Here is a 17,600-nt window from a genome sequence, read left to right as displayed (position 1 = left end):
AGCCCCTCACCGTGGAGGCCGCGTCAGGTGGGTGCTGCCAGCGGGGGGGCTCGGGCCCCCTGGGGTCCTGGGCATGGCACGGGGTTGGGGGTGTCCCGGGGTCCCAGGCTGGGGGCTCTGGCACGGCTCCAGGTGAAGCCAGGCAGGGCTCTGGGGCAGCGTCTCCCTGCAGGGCTCCCACCAGGGCCAGGAGCCACCTGGATCCGACCTCGGAGCATTCGGCCCCCTGCTCACCCCGGGCCCCCCCCGCAGCGAGTCCCCCTGGACTGGGCCCCTGGGGAGCCTCACGTACCCCCAAAGGGCCCTGCCCCCCCACAGCGACTCCCAGGCAGCGAGTGACCCCGACGTGGGGACCCAGCGTAGAACAGAGCTTGTGAGACCAGGGACCTGCAGCAAAGTCCCCGACTGACCAGTTCCGCCCCCCCCCCCCGCCCCTCTCGGCCTTTGTCCCTTTCCTGGGCCAGCAGGTCCCCCGGGCTGCTGCCTCCCCCCCCCCACCCCCCACCCCCGGCTGGCCCTGCAGGGGACGGGACGGGGCGTAGCCCACAGATGGGCCAAGACCCACCCATTAGCAGCCAGCCCCACTCCACAGCCCGGCCCAGCTCCGGCCCCTGCGCCAGCCCCTGTCCCGCTCCAGCACCTGCCAGCCCCCACGCCCCAACCCGCTCCACCCACCCTGCGCTCCTGCACCCATTTTCCTGGGGGCCCCCACTGGCCGGGGCCCCTGTGTTGCGGAGTGTGGGGGAGTCAGGGCCCTGCACCCCTCTTCCTGAGGTTCACTGCGACTCTCAACCAGCCAGTAAAGCAGAAGGTTTATTAAGGACAGGAACACAGTCTCAAGCAGAGCGTGTAGGTCCGACCAGACCCCCTCAATTAGGTCCCTCTGGGAGGTTCAGGGAGCTTAGACCCCAGCTTGGGGTTCCCTGCGTTGCACCACCCAGCCCCAACCGAAACTAAACTCCCAGCCCTCCCGCTGCTCCTCTCCTTTGTTCAGTCTCCCGGGCAGAAGGTGTTAATTCGCCCCCCCCCCCCCCCCTTCTGGCTCAGGTTACAGCTCAGGTAGCTTCCTTCAAGGGAAGTCCCACATCCCCACTGCAACCCCCCCTGCAACATTCCCAGGTCAAATCTGCCCTGCTCCCTGCTCCGTCACACCCTGGCCATGGGCTCTGTTGGTCCAGGGGCTAATCCGCCCGTGGGAGGAGGGCAGGGTGAGCGATTTGGCGGCCCCAGAGAGATTCTCAGGAGAGGAGCCAGGCCTGCGTGGGGCTGGAGCGGGGACGGGTGTGCGAGGCACTGGGACAAGCTCCGGCCATCAGGAGCCAGGCTAGAGGGTGTCGGCCGGTCTCGGAGCCCAGGCAGCCAGTCGCGGCCACACCTGCCCTCCGGGGGTCGCTGCACCGATCAACCCCCTGATCCCCCCGCCTAGGGACTGGAGTAACGGAAACTGAGGCACACACAGTATTCAGAGAAAACGTTGAGAACTCCATCACAGGGGGGGCCACACCGATGCTCCTGGTTCCGGCTGGGCACAGGGAGGACTGGGGGGCACAGAGACACGCCCCCACACCTCCTCTGGCCATGCACGGGTGGGGGGCACAGACCTCTCTAACCCCCTGTTTCTCCCCCCCCCCCCCAGGGCTGCTGGTTCTGTACTACGAGGCGAACTCCAGCGAGGCGTCAGGCTTCAACGCCACCTTCGCCAGTGCATCGCTGCTGGCCCGGCTGCCGGCCCACCCAGGAGTGCCGGGACGGGCGCTGCGTGTGCCGGGGGGGCTACGCTGGGCCCCACTGCCAGCTGCGGGTCTAGCCCCGGGAACTGCTCGGCCCACGCCGGCCAGGGCGTCTGCAACATGGTGCGTGACGGGGGCAGGGGGCTGAGACGGGGAAGGGGCCTGGGATGGGTGGGCACAGGTAGGGGGTTGCAACGGGAGGAGGGGGGCACGAAGGGGGAAGGCTGGGGCGTTCCGCTGGGGGACTGGACCAGGCGAGTGCTGGGGGTCCACAGTGGGGCCGGAGTCCAGGGCTGGGCCGAGGCACGTGGGGGGAGGAGGCGGGGTCGGTGCAGGCCCTGGGGGGCAGGGTGGGGGGCCGTGCCCGTCTCACCCTTGTTGTACTTCAAGTCCTGCACAGGATCTTTTTGGGGGGAATAAGACAAAAGGCCACATTTATTAGTAATACATGTATTCATTAACACTGTATCATATGCATATAATATATTACACTTACACTCACACACACACACAAACACACTCCGTCTTGTTGTTACCAATTAGTTCTCCCCTTAACTTCACTGGCCAGGTGAGTTAGATGGGGGAGGGGTGGAGCCGGGCTTCTGCCGATCCGGATCGATGCTCCCATGTTGACAAGACGAGACCCGGGGTCCTCTGCAAGACACCTCACTTTTATAGCAGCTTTCCTCTTATGGCAAATCTAGAGCAGATTCAAACTCTGTGTCTGTGTCCATTGGTCCTTTGTGCTGCTTTCTTTTGAGTGTTGTCCCAATGCTGCAAAGAGGGTGTTTCCAAAGAAGGTGCTTGCTTCTAACCCCGAGGCCGTCAGTATGTCTGCTTGTCTTTAATGAGCCCACTTGACACGTTTTATTGTCCTTGGGTCTGGCTCCCAGCCCCTCTCCAACAGTTGAGGCTGTCTGGAGGTGCTGCCTCCCGCCTTCCTCATCCACACCTCATTCATTCAACAGGGCTATTGATTAGTGTGGGGGGTGGGGGGGAGAGCTCTTGTTCTCCTGCTAGCAAACAAAAATTTTTCTTCTATCTTATTCTATCCTGAGGGGCTATAATATTATACAAGGGCAATGCAAGTTTCTAAATGAGGCTTTGATACAAAGTCCCATGAAAACAGAGGTCACACGTGGGTAGACCACCACAAGGTTATATGAAGAGGTACAATGTAAAGTCATATGAAAAATTATCAGAGATTGATCTACACCCCTCCCTCCCCCTCCCCAGAGTCTGGGTCTCTGCGTCTGTGGCGAGGGGTTCGGGGGCGCGGATTGTTCGGTGCCGCTGGACCCGGGAAGCTCGTCTGGGAGACGCTGATTGACAGTCAGCTGACGCCCGTGAGTTCCCCCGTCGGGCCCCCCCCTTCGTCCCCTGCCTGGGCACCACCTGCTCATGCACCCCCCCGGGTCCCCCCCAGCCCAGCCCCCCAACCCCACCGGGGCCCCCCCTCGCCCCCTGACTGGCCACCACCTGCTCATGCACTCCCCTGCCCTGCCCCACCCTGCGCCAACCCTGCTGGGCCCCCCTCATCCCCTGGCCAGCCCAGCCCCAGCCCCCCAACCCTGCCGGGCCCCCCCTCGCCCCCCTGCCTGGGCACCACCTGCTCATGCACCCCCCTGCCCTGCCCCAACCCCACCGGGCCCCCCCAGCCAAGCCCCCCAACCTCACCGCCCCCCCCCTCGCCCCCTGCCTGGGCACCACCTGCTCATGCACCCCCCCTGCCCTGCCCCAACCCCACCGGCCCCCCCCAGCCCAGCTCCAGCCCCCCAACCTCACCGCCCCCCCCTCGCCCCCTGCCTGGGCACCACCTGCTCATGCACCCCCCCCCGCCCTGCTCATGCACCCCCCTGGGTCCCCCCAGCCCAGCCCCCCAACCCCACCGGGCCCCCCCTCACCCCCTGCCTGGGCACCACCTGCTCATGCACCCCCCCCCCGCCCTGCCCCAACCCCACTGGGCCCCCCCAGCCCAGCCCCAGCCCCCCAACCTCACCGGCCCCCCCCCCCTCGCCCCCTGCCTGGTCACCACCTGCTCATGCACCACCCCGCCCGGCCCCAACCCCCCCCCGGGTCCCCCCAGCCCAGCCCCCCAACCCCACTGGGCCCCCCCTCGCCCCCTGCCTTGGCACCACCTGCTCATGCACCCCCCTGCCTTCCCCAGTCCTGCCCATCCCCCCAACCCTGCCAGGCCCTCCCCTCACCCCCAGCCCATCCCCCCAACCCTGGCAGGCCCTCCCCTCGTCCCCATCCTGGCACTCCCTGCCCAGCACCATCCCCCCAGCCCCTGCCCTGCCTGGCATGGGCACCCACCCCCTTGCATGTGCTGGGCACTGCCTCCTGCCCGGCCCCTGCCCGGCCCCTGCCCCACACCCAACGCTGGCTTCCCAGCCCCGATCCCCGGCCCCCGGGCGCTGACCCTGCCTCTGCGTCTGTCCCAGGACACGGCCAGCCGGTTCCTGCACCGCCTGGGCCACACCATGGTGGAGGGGCCGGAGGCCACGCTCTGGATGTTCGGGGGCCTGTCCCTGCGCCAGGGGTTGCTGGGCAACGTCTACAGGTGAGCGGGGAGCCCCTGGGCCACGCCCCCTTCCCCAGGCCCGCCCCTGGGACCTGCTGGGCCCCGCCCCCAGGACCTGCTGGGCCCCGCCCCCTTCCTCGGGCTCCACACCGAGCTCTGGGGGTGGGGCTGTGGGTCTCTGGCCCCCCCGGCTCCGGGGGACTCTCTCGCTCTGGGTCTCTCCCCACAGGTACTCCATCCCGGAGCGCCGCTGGACCCAGATGCTGGCGGGGACGGAGGACGGGGGGGCCGGGGCCCAGCCCCCGCTACTTCCACGCCGCGGCCTACGTGCCGGCGCGCCAGGCCATGGTGGTGCTGGGGGGGCTGGCGGCCGGCGGCGTCGCCAGCGACTGCTGGATGCTGAACCTCACCACGCTGCAATGGAGGCAGGAGCAGGTACCCGCAGCCCCCTCCCCCCACGGCGACCCCCGACCCCCCCCCCCGCAGCTCCCTCCCCCCACGGTGACCCCCGACCCCCCCCCGCAGCGACCCCCGACCCCCCCCCGCAGCCCCCTCCCCCCCTGGCGACCCCCGACCCCCACGGCGACCCCTGACCCCCCCGCAGACCCCTCCCCCCACAGCGACCCCTCCCCCCACAGCGAGCCCCGACCCCCCGCAGCCCCCTCCCCCCACGGCGACCCCCGACCCCCCGCACGGCGACCCCCGACACCCCCCCCGCAGCCCCCTCCCCCCACGGCGACCCCCGACCCCCCCCCCCGCAGACCCCTCCCCCCACGGCGACCCCCGACCCCCCGCAGACCCCTCCCCCCACGGCGACCCCCGACCCCCCCCCGCAGCCCCCTCCCCCCATGGCGATCCCCGACCCCCCGCAGACCCCTGACCCAGTGCCAACCCCACCCTGACCCCCAGCCCCTCGCTGCCCCTGCATCGACCCCTGGCCCCACGCTGCCCCCAGCCCTGGGCTCCCGCTGACTCTGCCCATGAGCCCCGGCAGCCGGATTGCCACAGCTGGGCTACCGGAGCCCCGTGACCTCTGACCCCCGTGCCCCCAACACTTCACTCATCCACCTCGGTGCCCTGTGACCCCTCCCCCTCCCCTGGGGGCCCCCAACCCGCTCTGAGCTCTGCTTCCCCCCAGGACCCCCTGCTCCCGGCTGTGGCGGGGCACACGCTGACCCCCCGGCGCGGCACCTCCCTGCTGCTCATCGGCGGCTACTCCCCGGCCGACGGCTTCAACAAGCAACTGCTGGAGTACGGCGTGGAGAGCGAGCGCTGGCAGGCGGGGCCGGCGGCCGGGACCCCCCCCACAGGTACAACCCCCCCCCACGTACCCCCCGGCGTGGAGAGCGAGCGCTGGCAGGCGGGGCCGGCGGCCGGGACCCCCCCCACAGGTACAACCCTCCCCACACATACCCCCCGGTGTGGAGAGCGAGTGCTGGCAGGCGGGGCCGGCGGCCGGGACCCCCCCCACAGGTACAACCCCCCCCCACGTACCCCCCGGCGTGGAGAGCGAGCGCTGGCAGGAGGGGCCGGCAGCCGGGACCCACCCCACAGGTACAAACACCCCCCCCCCACGTACCCCCCGGCGTGGAGAGCGAGCGCTGGCGGGCGGGGCCGGCGGCCGGGACCCCCCCCACAGGTACAACCCCCCCCCACGTACCCCCCGGCGTGGAGAGCGAGCGCTGGCAGGAGGGGGCCGGCGGCCGGGACCCACCCCACAGGTACAACACCTCCCCCCCCACGTACCCCCGGCGTGGAGAGCGAGTGCTGGCTGGTGGCCGGGACCCCCCGACAGGGACAAACCCCCCCCCCCCACGTACCCCCCAGTGTGGAGAGCGAGTGCTGGCAGGCGGGGCCGGCGGCCGGGACACCCCCAGAGATGACCCCCCCCCCCGAGGTACAAACCGTCCCCCCCCAGGTATCCCCCGGCGTGGAGAGCAAGCGCTGGCAGGCGGGGCTGGCGTCCGAGACCCCCCCCCACAGGAACGAAACCCCCCCTCAGGTACCCCCCGGCGTGTAGAGCAGGTGGGGCTGGCGGCCAGGACCCCCCACACACAGGTACGAACCCCCCGCTGCCCCTCCCAGATACCCCCCCAGTGTGGAGAGCGAGCGCTGGCGGCAGCTGGGACCCCAGTGTGGGGACAGAGTAGGGTGAAGGGGGGTTCAGAAGCTGCCCCCCCTGCTGCCCCCAGGTGTGTTGTTTGGGGGCCTGACCCCCCCCCGCTGCCCCCAGGTGTGTTGTTTGGGGGCCTGACCCCCCCCCCCCCCCCGCTGCCCCCAGATGTGTTGTTTGGGCGCCTGACCCCTCTCTGTTGCCCCCAGGTCTGTACGGGCACTCGGCCGTGTACCACGAGGGCACAGACGCCGTCTATGTTTTCGGGGGGCAGCGTTTCCACGTGGAGACGGTGTCGGCCTCCCCTGAGCTCTACAGCCTGCACTGCCCCACCCGGACCTGGAGCCTGCTGGCCCCCGCCCAGGGCCCCAAGGTGGGGCAGTGCCAGGGCAGGGGTGTGGGCATGGGGGGCAGGGGGCTTGGGGTGCAGCAGGGACATGGGGGTGAGGGGCTAAAGTTGTGGGGGATGTGTTTTGGGGGTGCAGCGGGGTTTTGGGGAGTGGCAGGGATGTGGGGGTTTTGGGGTACAATGCAGTTGTGGGGTTTTTGGGGGTGCAGGGCTAGAGCAGGGATGTGGGGGTGGGGGCCCAGTTTTTGGGTGCAGTGGGGTTATGGGGCTAGGAGGATGGGGTGCAGTGGGGTTTTGGGGCGCAGCGGGGATGTGGGGGGAGGGCTGACCCCGCTGTCTCACTGACCCCGTGTGGTCCCCCAGCCGCTGTCTCACTTCTTCCACGCGGCGGCCGTGCTGCGGGACACCATGGTGGTGGTCGGGGGCCGCACGGAGACCCAGGACTTCACCAGCCACTTGCTGCTTTACCAGCTCAAGTGCAACACCTGGATCCTGCCCAACCAGACGGGTAACGGGGGGACCGGGGGGGCAGGGAGGGAGACCCCCCCCAGCCACACAAAGGGGGGAGGGGACCCCAGCCACACAGGCAATGGGGAGTGAGATTCCCCCCCGCTCAGAGTTCCTCCCCCACTGCCCCTCTCTGCCCCCATTTCCCATGATACTTCACTGACCCCGTTTCTCCCCCCAGTCCGGGGTGGGCGGGGTTACCCAGGGTCCTTTGCTCTCCCCAGGCCCGGCGGTGGTGGGCGAGGTTACCCAGGGTCCTTTGCTCTCCCCAGGCCCGGCGGTGGTGGGTGGGGTTACCCAGGGTCCTTTGCTCTCCCCAGGCCCGGCGGTGGTGGGTGGGGTTACCCAGGGTCCTTTGCTCTCCTCAGGCCCGGCGGTGGTGGGCGTGCCCATGAACGAGTCGGTGGCCCACGCGGTGGCCGCGGTCGGGGGCCGGATCTACGTCTCCGGGGGGTTCAGCGGGGTGGCGCTGGGGCGCATGGCCGTGCTGACGGTGCCCTCCGACCCCTGCCTCGTCTTCCCCGGCCCCGACGCCTGCAACCGCTCGAGTGCCAGCTGCACCTGGTGCCGCGGCAGCTGCCTGTCCGCCGACGCCGCCGACAGGTGGGGGGCTGGGAGGGGGCGTGGCCACTGATGGGGAGGGGGCGTGGCTGTTGGTGGATGGCCAGGGGGAAAGAGATGGGCTGAAGCTATTGGTGGGGTGAGGAAGTAGGGGCGTGGCTACACATAGGGCGTGGCCCTACCAGAAGGGGTGTGGTTGTTGTGGGGGGGAGTGGGGCGAGGTGTAGGGTGGAGTCACAGGGGGGATCTATGTTGGAGAGGGGCAGGCCTGTGGGCTCCAGGATTGCCCCCCCTCCCCCAGGGTCCCTGCCGGAGTCCAGCCCAGCAGGCCCTCCGGGGGGGCAGGGCGGGGAGCTGGGCCCCCCAGGGTGGTTCCAATGACCCCCCCCCACCCTTCCATGCCGCCCCAGGTCCTGGGTTCCCGCTGGGGCCGGCTGCAGCGAGCCCTGGCCAGGCTCCGTCCGTCGGTGGCTGGGCTCCTTGGCCAGACCCCAGGGAGACCCTGGCCCCCTCGGCAGCCCCCCTGTGCCCCCCCCGTGGCTCCCCCTCCCCCAGCCATTGTGCTCTGCAGGGCGAGGCGGGAAAAGCTCCGTCAGGACCCTGCTCCCAGCGGGTCCGTCCCTGACCCCTCCTGGCCACGCGCGCCCCATGTCTCTCAGCCTGCCCTGAGAGCAGACAGTCCTCCCCACCCCATGCCAGGGAAACTGAGGCACACAAAGGGCCTGACAATGTTACAGTGACTCCCTGCTTTGTCACATGAGGTGAGTGGGCGGGGAGGGCTGTGGGCCCTGGTTCCCAGAGCAGGCGGTGGCTACGGGCAGCTTGGGGGCGTTCGCCAGCGGTGGGGGCAGGGCTGCGGTCCCCCCCGGTTCACTGGTCTCTCCCGCAGACTGGGCTGCCCGGCCGGGGCGGCCGCCTGTTTCCCCACACCGCGGTCGGCGGATGAGTGCCGACGCCTGAGGACCTGCAGTGAGTGTCTGGCCCGGCACCCCCGCACCATGAACCACGGGCTGGTCACCGCGGTGAGTGTGTCCAGCTGCTCCCCTGTCCTCTCCCGGGGGAGCTGGGGGGCACAGATGGGAGCCGGGTGGGGCACTGGCTGGAGGGGGTGCTGGCCAGGGGTGCGGTGGGGACGGGGCTGGGGCACTGGTTGTGGGGTGCGGAGGGCAGTGGGGGAGTGCTGGCTGGAGGGGGCTGGGGTGCTGGCTGTGGGGTGCGGAGGGCAGTGGGGTGGGGGGGTGCTGGCTGTGGGGTGCGGAGGGCAGTGGGGTGGGGGGGTGCTGGCTGTGGGGTGCGGAGGGCAGTGGGGTGGGGGGTGCTGGCTGTGGGGTGCGGAGGGCAGTGGGGTGGGGGGGTGCTGGCTGTGGGGTGCGGAGGGCAGTGGGGTGGGGGGGTGCTGGCTGTGGGGTGCGGAGGGCAGTGGGGTGGGGGGGCGCTGGTTGTGGGGTGCGGAGGGCAGTGGGGGGCACTGGCTGCAGGGGGCTGGGGCGCTGGCTGGGGTGCAGAGGGCAGTGGGGCGGGGGGTGCAGGCTGTGGGGGTGCGGAGGGCAGTGGGGTGGGGGGGCGCTGGCTGTGGGGTGCCCCCGGCCAGCCCTGACCCCCACCTCCCAGGCGCCCCCGCAGTGCAAGTGGTGCACCAACTGCCCCGAGGGCGCCTGCATCGGCAGCGCTGGGAGCTGCACGTCGGAGAACGACTGTCGCATCAACCAGCGCGAGATCTTCGTGGCCAGCAACTGCTCGGAGATCTCGTGCGAGGCGGCCGACTGCCCGGCCTGCACCGCCTCGGGCAAGTGCATGTGGACGCGCCAGTTCAAACGCACCGGTACGGGATGGGGGGCGGGGAGCCGGGGGGGCTGCAGGGGGCCATTTGGGATGGGGTAGTGGGGCAGGTCTGCGGCCCAGGTCAGAGGGGGGCAGGGAGCAGGGACCCGGGGGGCAGCGGGTACCTGGGGGAGGGGGCGGCAGGATGGTGGGCGCCTGGGTGGATCTGGGGCAGAGGCTATGGGGGGCAGCGGGTGCCTGGGGAAGGGGGTGGCAGGGTGGTGGGGGCCGGGGCGGGCGGGGCATACGAGGGGGGGGGGTCTCCCAGGGATCTCACCCTCCCCCCGCCCCCAGGCGAGACGCGGCGCATCCTGAGCGTGCAGCCCACCTACGACTGGACGTGCTTCAGCCACTCGCTGCTCAACGTCTCCCCCATGCCCGTGGAGTCGTCACCCCCCCCTGGCCTGCCCCACACCCTGCCACAACCACAGCTCCTGCCACGCCTGCCTGGGCTCCAAGGGGGCCGACGGGGGCTGGCAACGCTGCGTCTGGAGCGTCAGTCTGCGCCAGGTCCGCTGGGGGCCATGGGGCGGGGCTTGGGGGGGAACCCAGGGAGGGCTGGGGGGAGGGGGGATCCCGGGGGGGACATGGGATCCCGGGGAGGGAGGTTTGGGGGGGCCGTTCCAGCCAAGGGGAGGGGGATCCACAGGAAGGGGCTGTGCCGGCCGTGGGGAGGGGGGATCCCGGGGAGGCTAGGGGGGACATGGGATCCTGGGGAGGGGGGATTTTGGGGGGGGCCATGCCGGCCGTGGGGAGGGGGGATCCCAGGGAGTCTAGGGGGGACATGGGATCCTGGGGAGGGGGGATTTTGGGGGGGCCATGCTGGCCGTGGGGAGGGGGGATCCTGGGGAGGCTAGGGGGGACATGGGATCCTGGGGAGGGGGGATTTTGGGGGGGCCATGCTGGCCGTGGGGAGGGGGGATCCCAGGGAGGGGAGGTTTCGGGGGGCCGTGCCGGCCCAGGGCAGCAGTAACCCCCCCTCTCTCTCCACAGTGCATGAGCCCCACCTACCTGCCCATGCGGTGCCTGGCGGGGCTGTGCGGGCGGGTGCTGAGCGGGACCGAGAGCTGCGCCCCCCCCTGCGCCCGCGCCCAGCAATGCGCCCGCTGCACCCGCCAGCCCCGCTGCGGCTGGTGCGGCCGCCCCGGCGAGAACGGCCACGGGCGCTGCCTGGAGGGGGGGCTGGGCGGGCCCCGGCACGGTAGGTATTGGGGGGAGGGCGCTTTACCCACAATGCCTCGCTCCGCAGGGCCGGCCCCCGGACTCGTCATGCAGTAGCTGCCTGGGGCGGTTCCCTGCAAGAGCCTTTTCTGCTCTTACCCATGAGGCTTTGCTTCATGGGGGTGGCCTGGGGGGCTTGTACCCACAATGCCCCTCTCCCCAGGGCTGGGGGGTTTTTACCCACAATGCCCCTCTCCCCAGGGCTGGGGGGGCTTGTACCCACAATGCCCCTCTCCCCAGGGCGGGGTGTGTGTGTGTGTGTTTTACCCACAATGTCCCTCTCCCCAGGGATGGGGTTTTTTTTACCCACAATGCCGCTCTCCCCAGGGCGGGGTTGTGTGTTTTACCCACAATGCCGCTCTCCCCAGGGCGGGGTGTGTGTGTTTTACCCACAATGCCGCTCTTCCCAGGGCGGGGTGTGTGTGTTTTACCCACAATGCCCCTCTCCCCAGGGCTGGGTTTTTTTTTACCCACAATGCCCCTCTCCCCAGGGATGCGGGGGGGTTGTTACTCACAATGCCCCTCTCCCCAGGGCTGGGGGGGGTTGTTACTCACAATGCCCCTCTCCCCAGGGCTGGGGGGGCTTGTACCCACAATGCCCCTCTCCCCAGGGATGGGGGGGGTTGTTACTCACAATGCCCCTCTCCCCAGGGCTGGGGGGGGTTGTACCCACAATGCCCCTCTCCCCAGGGCTGGGTTTTTTTTTACCCACAATGCCCCTCTCCCCAGGGCGGGGTTATTGTGTATGTTTTACCCACAATGCCCCTCTCCCCAGGGCTGGCGCAGGCCTGCGGGCCGGGGGCCACCTGGTCCTTCCTGTCGTGCCCCCCGGAGAACGAGTGTCTGAACGGGCACCACGACTGCAACGAGACGCAGACCTGCCACGACCGGCCCCATGGCTACGAGTGCGCCTGCAAGGCCGGCTACACCCTGCACAAGTGAGATGGGGGGTGTGCCTGGGGCGGGGAGGGGCGCGGGGCTGAGACCCCGGGGGCGGGGGCTGGGACTGCGGGGGGGGGGTGCCGGGGGGTGGGGCTGGGACCCCGGGGGCGGGGGTGCCGGGGGGGGGGGGGGGCTGGGACCCTGGGGTTGGGGGGTGTGCCTGGGGACGGGGGGGGCGCAGGGCTGAGGCCCTGTGGGGAGGGTACCTGGGCCAGGGGGGTGTCCCGGAGTCCCCGGGCGATGCTCTGGAACTGCTCCCCACAAAGCCAGTCAGGACTTTGGGGAGTCTCCTCTCCCTCGGAGCAGACTGTCTTCAGGGCAAGGAGCTGTGACGATGCGGTTCTGGCAGAACCCAACTGAGAGTGCCAACTCAGGACAAATTGCTCAAACAGGGCAGTTACAGCCCAAGGCTGGGGTTTTTTCCACCTCTAAGGCAAACCAAACCAGCCAGACTAGGAGAACTTCGGTCTCACCCCACTGGCTAACCGCAAGTCTCACAAGCAATCTCCTTAGACACTCCAGTTTCCCAGTATTACCACCAGTGCCACTCGTTATGGGGACAAATGGTTATGAAAACCAATACCCCAGTAAAAGAAAAAGGTTCTCCTGATCCCAAAGGACCAAGCCCCAGGCCAAGGTCAGTATACAAATCAGAGCTTACCCACAAATCACGCTGTTGCCAATCCTTTACAATCTAAAATCTAAAGGTTTATTCATAAAAGGAAAAAGATAGAGATGAGAGTTAGAATTGGTTAAATGGAATCAATTACATACAGGAATGGCAAAGTTCTTGGTTCAGGCTTGCAGCAGCGATGGAATAAACTGAAGGTTCAAATCAAGTCTCTGGAACATCCCCAGGTGGGATGGGTCCTTCAGTCCTTTGTTCAGAGCTTCAGTTTGTAGCAAGTATCAGGGGGTAGCCGTGTTAGTCTGTATCTACAAAAACAACAAGGAGTCTGGTGGCACCTTAAAGACTAACAGATTTATTTGGGCATAAGCTTTCGTGAGTAAAAACCTCACTTCTTCGGATGCATAGAGTGAAAGTTACAGATGCAGGCATTATATACTGACACATGGAGAGCAGGGAGTTACTTCACAAGTGGAGAACCAGTGTTGACAAGGCCAATTCAATCAGGGTGGATGTAGTCCACTCCCAATAATAGATGAGGAGGTGTCAATTCCAGGAGAAGAAAAGCTGCTTCTGTAGTGAGCCAGCCACTCCCAGTCCCTATTCAAGCCCAGATTAATGGTGTTAAATTTGCAAATGAATTTTAGTTCTGCTGTTTCTCTTTGAAGTCTGTTTCTGAAGTTTTTTTGTTCAATGATAGTGACTTTTAAATCTGTGATAGAATGACCAGGGAGATTGAAGTGTTCACTTACTGGCTTATGTATGTTACCATTCCTGATGTCCGATTTGTGTCCATTTATTCTTTTGCGGAGGGACTGTCCGGTTTGGCCAATGTACATGGCAGAGGGGCATTGCTGGCACATGATGGCATATATGACATTAGTGGATGTGCAGGTGAATGAGCCCCTGATGGTGTGGCTGATGTGGTTGGGTCCTCTGATGCTGTTGCCAGAGTAGATATGGGGACAGAGTAGGCAACGAGGTTTGCTACGGGGATAGGTTCCTGGGTTGGTGTTTCTGTGGTGTGGTGTGTAGTTGAGTATTTGCTTCAGGTTGGGGGGTTGTCTGTAAGCGAGGACTGGCCTGCCTCCCAAGGTCTGTGAGAGTGAGGGATCATTTTCCAGGATAGGTTGTAGATCGTGTATAATGCGCTGGAGAGGTTTTAGCTGGGGGCTGTATGTGATGACCAGTGGTGTTCTGTTATTGTCCTTGTTGGGCCTGTCCTGTAGTAGGTGATTTCTGGGTACCCGTCTAGCTCTGTCAATCTGTTTCCTCACTTCCCCAGGTGGGTATTCTAGTTTTACGAATGCTTGATAAAGATCTTGTAGGTGTTTGTCTCTGTCTGAGGGGTTGGAGCAAATTCGGTTGTATCTTAGGGCTTGGCTGTAGACAATGGATCGTGTGATGTGTCTTGGATGGAAGCTGGAGGCATGTAGGTATGTATAGCGCTCAGTAGGTTTCCGGTATAGGGTGGTGTTTATGTGACCATCACTTATTTGCACTGTAGTGTCCAGGAAGTGGATCTCTTGTGTGGACTGGTCCAGGCTGAGGTTGATGGTGGGGTGGAAATTGTTGAAGTCCAGGTGGAATTCTTCAAGGGCCTCCTTTCCGTGGGTCCATATGATGAAGATGTCATCAATGTAGCGCAAGTAGAGGAGGGGCACTAGGGGACGAGAGCTGAGGAAGCGTTGTTCTAAGTCAGCCATAAAAATGTTGGCATACTGTGGGGCCATGCGAGTACCCATAGCAGTGCCACTGACTTGAAGGTATAAGTTGTCCCCAAATCTGAAGTGGTTGTGGGTGAGGACAAAGTCACAAAGCTCAGCCACCAGGCTTGCTGTGGCCTCATCAGGGATACTGTTCCTGACAGCTTGTAGTCCATCCTCATGTGGAATATTGGTGTAAAGTGCTTCTACATCCATGGTGGCCAGGATGGTGTTTTCAGGAAGATCACTAATGCATTGTAGTTTCCTCAGGAAGTCGGTGGTGTCTCGAAGATAGCTGGGAGTGCTGGTAGCATAGGGCCTGAGGAGAGAGTCCAAATAGCCAGATAATCCTGCTGTAAGAGTGCCAATGCCGGAGATGATGGGGCGTCCAGGGTTTCCGGGCTTATGGATCTTGGGTAGCAGATAGAATAACCCTGGTCGGGGTTCTGCAGGTGTGTCCATGTAGATTTGTTCCCGTACTGTAGCTGGGAGTTTCTTGAGCAGATGGTGTAGTTTCTTTTGGTATTCCTCAGTGGGATCAGAGGATAGTGGCCTGTAGAATGTGGTCTTGGAGAGTTGCCTGGCAGCCTATCTGCTACCCAAGATCCATAAGCCCGGAAACCCTGGACGCCCCATCATCTCAGGCATTGGCACTCAGATAGGCTGCCAGGCAACTCTCCAAGACCATTTTCTTCTCCTGGAATTGACACCTCCTCATCTATTATTGGGAGTGGACTACATCCACCCTGATTGAATTGGCCTTGTCAACACTGGTTCTCCACTTGTGAAGTAACTCCCTGCTCTCCATGTGTCAGTATATAATGCCTGCATCTGTAACTTTCACTCTATGCATCCGAAGAAGTGAGGTTTTTACTCACGAAAGCTTATGCCCAAATAAATCTGTTAGTCTTTAAGGTGCCACCAGACTCCTTGTTGTTTTTGTCTGGGATGTCACCCAGCAGCATAGCACAAGTTTGAAACACAGACAGTATAGAGCCAATACCCACAACTTCAACTACAAAACTGATACACACATATAGACAGCATAATCATAACCCATACACCATAACCTTGTCTTAGACACCCCATTTGACCCCCTTTATACAAGATCTGGGTGCCACTACAGGACCTAGGTCGCAACACTGATCTATATGGTCCCAGATTATATCAATAACGTCACAGGAGCTCACACGGCTTCACCTCCTGGGTCTCTCCTGAGAGCATTCAGCATCTGCCCCTCTGTGCGCTTCCCACAGCGAGTCCGCCCAGGCGGGGTCCTGGGGCAGCCAGAGAGTCCTGCACCCCCACTTCGCAGTCAGACGTGACTCTCAGCCAGCCAGTAAAACAGAGGTTTATTAGATGACAGGAGCACAGTCTAAAACAGAGCTTGTAGGTCCAGCGAACGGGACCCCTTGGCCGGGTCCATTCTGGGGCCCAGCGAGCCAGACCCCCGTCTGCCCTCCCTTCCAGTCCCCAGCTAGCTCCAAACTCCCGTCCAGCCCCTCCTCTCTGGGCTTTGTCTCTTTCCCGGGCCAGGAGGTCACCTGATCCCTTTGTCTCCAACACCTTCAGTTGGCATCTTTGCAGAGGAGGGGCCCAGGCCATCAGTTGCTAGGAGACAGTGTCATTTATGTACCCTCAAAAAGAACAGGAGTACTTGTGGCACCTTAGAGACTAACAAATGTGTTAGTCTCTAAGGTGCCACAAGTACTCCTGTTCTTTTTGTGGATACAGACTAACCCGGCTGCTACTCTGAAACCTGTCATTAATGTACCCTGGCCCTTTGCTCTGCAGCAACCATACACCCTTATCCCACCACCTAGAGACTTAAGAACTGCATAGGGGAAACTGAGGAAAACATTAAGAACAGGCCCACTTTGTCACAGGGGGTGTGGGGTAGGAGATCTGGGGGGGCTGCCTGGAGCGGGGGGCACAGGGGCACGCACAGCAGCTCGGCCCCAGCGCCCTGGGCAGGCGAGGGCTGTGGGCAGCTGGAGATCCCCCCTCTCCCCGCAGCGCCTCGGGGCTGTGCCGGCCGGTCTGCCAGCAGGGCTGCGTGAACGGGACGTGCGTGGAGCCCAACCGGTGCCGCTGCCACTTCGGCTACGTGGGCGAGAACTGCTCGGCGGAGTGTCGCTGCAACCGGCACAGCGACTGCGCCGGCGTCGGGGCGCGGGACCAGTGCCTGGAGTGCGCCAACAACACCATGGTGAGGGGGGGACCGGTGCCTGGAGTGCGCCAACAACACCATGGGGTGGGGGGAACCGGTGCCTGGAGCGCGCCAACAACACCATGGTGAGGGGGGGACCGGTGCCTGGAGCGCGCCAACAACACCATGGTGAGGGGGGGACCGGTGCCTGGAGCGCGCCAACAATACCATGGTGAGGGGGGGACCGGTGCCTGGAGCGGGCCAACAACACCATGGTGAGGGGGGGACCGGTGCCTGGAGCGCGTCAACAACACCATGGGGGGGAGGGACTGGTGCCTGGAGCGCGCCAACAACACAATGGGGGAGGGGGGGAACCGGTGCCTGGAGCGCGCCAACAACACCATGGTGCGGGGGGGACCCAGTGCCTGGAGTGCGCCAACAACACCATGGTGCGGGGGGGACCCAGTGCCTGGAGTACGCCAACACCATGGTGGGGGGGGGCATGGAGGGGTCTCTGGTCGCCCTGTGTGGTGGTGGGTGGTGACTGGGGTTTTAGGGGTATCTGTTCATGGGGAGGCTCTGGGGTCACTGTGGGGGGGTGGGGGAGACAGGGGGTCGCTCTGCATTGGGGGGTGAAGGAGGGTCCCAGAGGGGGTCTCTGACATCCCAGGCTGAGCTGGCAGCTGCATTCCTTGCAGGGGGTGGGATCGTGGGGGGCAGGGGTCTCTGTGGGGTTTAACCCCCCCTCTCCTGGCAGGGGGCGCACTGTGGGGGATCGGGGGGCAGGGGTCTCTGTGGGGTTTAACCCCCACTCTCCCGGCAGGGGGCGCACTGTGGGAGTTCGGGGGGCAGGGGTCTCTGTGGGGTTTAACCCCCCCTCTCCCGGCAGGGGGCGCACTGTGGGGGATCGGGGGGCAGGGGTCTCTGTGGGGTTTAACCCCCACTCTCCCGGCAGGGGGCGCACTGTGGGGGATCAGGGGGCAGGGGTCTCTGTGGGGTTTAACCCCCCTCTCCTGGCAGGGGCACACTGTGGGGGATCGGGGGGCAGGGGTCTCTGTGGGGTTTAACCCCCCTCTCCCGGCAGGGGCGCACTGTGGGGGATCGGGGGGCAGGGGTCTCTGTGGGGTTTAACCCCCCTCTCCCGGCAGGGGGCGCACTGTGGGGGATCGGGGGCAGGGGTCTCTGTGGGGTTTAACCCCCCCTCTCCCGGCAGGGGGCGCACTGTGGGGGTTCGGGGGGCAGGGGTCTCTGTGGGGTTTAACCCCCCTCTCCTGGCAGGGGTGCACTGTGGGGGATCAAGGGGCAGGGGTCTCTGTGGGGTTTAACCCCCCTCTCCCGGCAGGGGGCGC

At 65.4% G+C, this 17,600-nt stretch overlaps 1 protein-coding gene across 1 annotated transcript in view; it reads left to right on the top strand.

Annotated features, from left to right (window-relative positions):
- MEGF8 (multiple EGF like domains 8) overlaps positions 1-17,600 on the top strand; it is a 199,332-nt gene that overhangs the window by 170,119 nt on the left and 11,613 nt on the right. The window contains 19 exon segments of the mRNA XM_065573900.1: positions 1,637-1,707; positions 1,709-1,804; positions 1,806-1,853; positions 2,967-3,027; positions 3,030-3,076; positions 4,175-4,293; positions 4,484-4,535; positions 4,537-4,689; positions 5,393-5,564; positions 6,577-6,740; positions 7,080-7,224; positions 7,592-7,826; positions 8,674-8,806; positions 9,396-9,606; positions 9,900-9,997; positions 9,999-10,115; positions 10,599-10,806; positions 11,602-11,764; positions 16,119-16,311. Coding sequence (XP_065429972.1) covers positions 1,637-1,707; positions 1,709-1,804; positions 1,806-1,853; positions 2,967-3,027; positions 3,030-3,076; positions 4,175-4,293; positions 4,484-4,535; positions 4,537-4,689; positions 5,393-5,564; positions 6,577-6,740; positions 7,080-7,224; positions 7,592-7,826; positions 8,674-8,806; positions 9,396-9,606; positions 9,900-9,997; positions 9,999-10,115; positions 10,599-10,806; positions 11,602-11,764; positions 16,119-16,311 — 2,486 coding nt within the window.

The sequence above is a fragment of the Chrysemys picta genome, chromosome 20 (genome assembly GCF_011386835.1).
Source record: "Chrysemys picta bellii isolate R12L10 chromosome 20, ASM1138683v2, whole genome shotgun sequence".
Taxonomy (NCBI): Eukaryota; Metazoa; Chordata; order Testudines; family Emydidae; genus Chrysemys; species Chrysemys picta.
The sequence above is the reverse complement of the archived record's forward strand: the minus strand, read 5'-3'. Positions and strand labels throughout refer to the sequence as shown.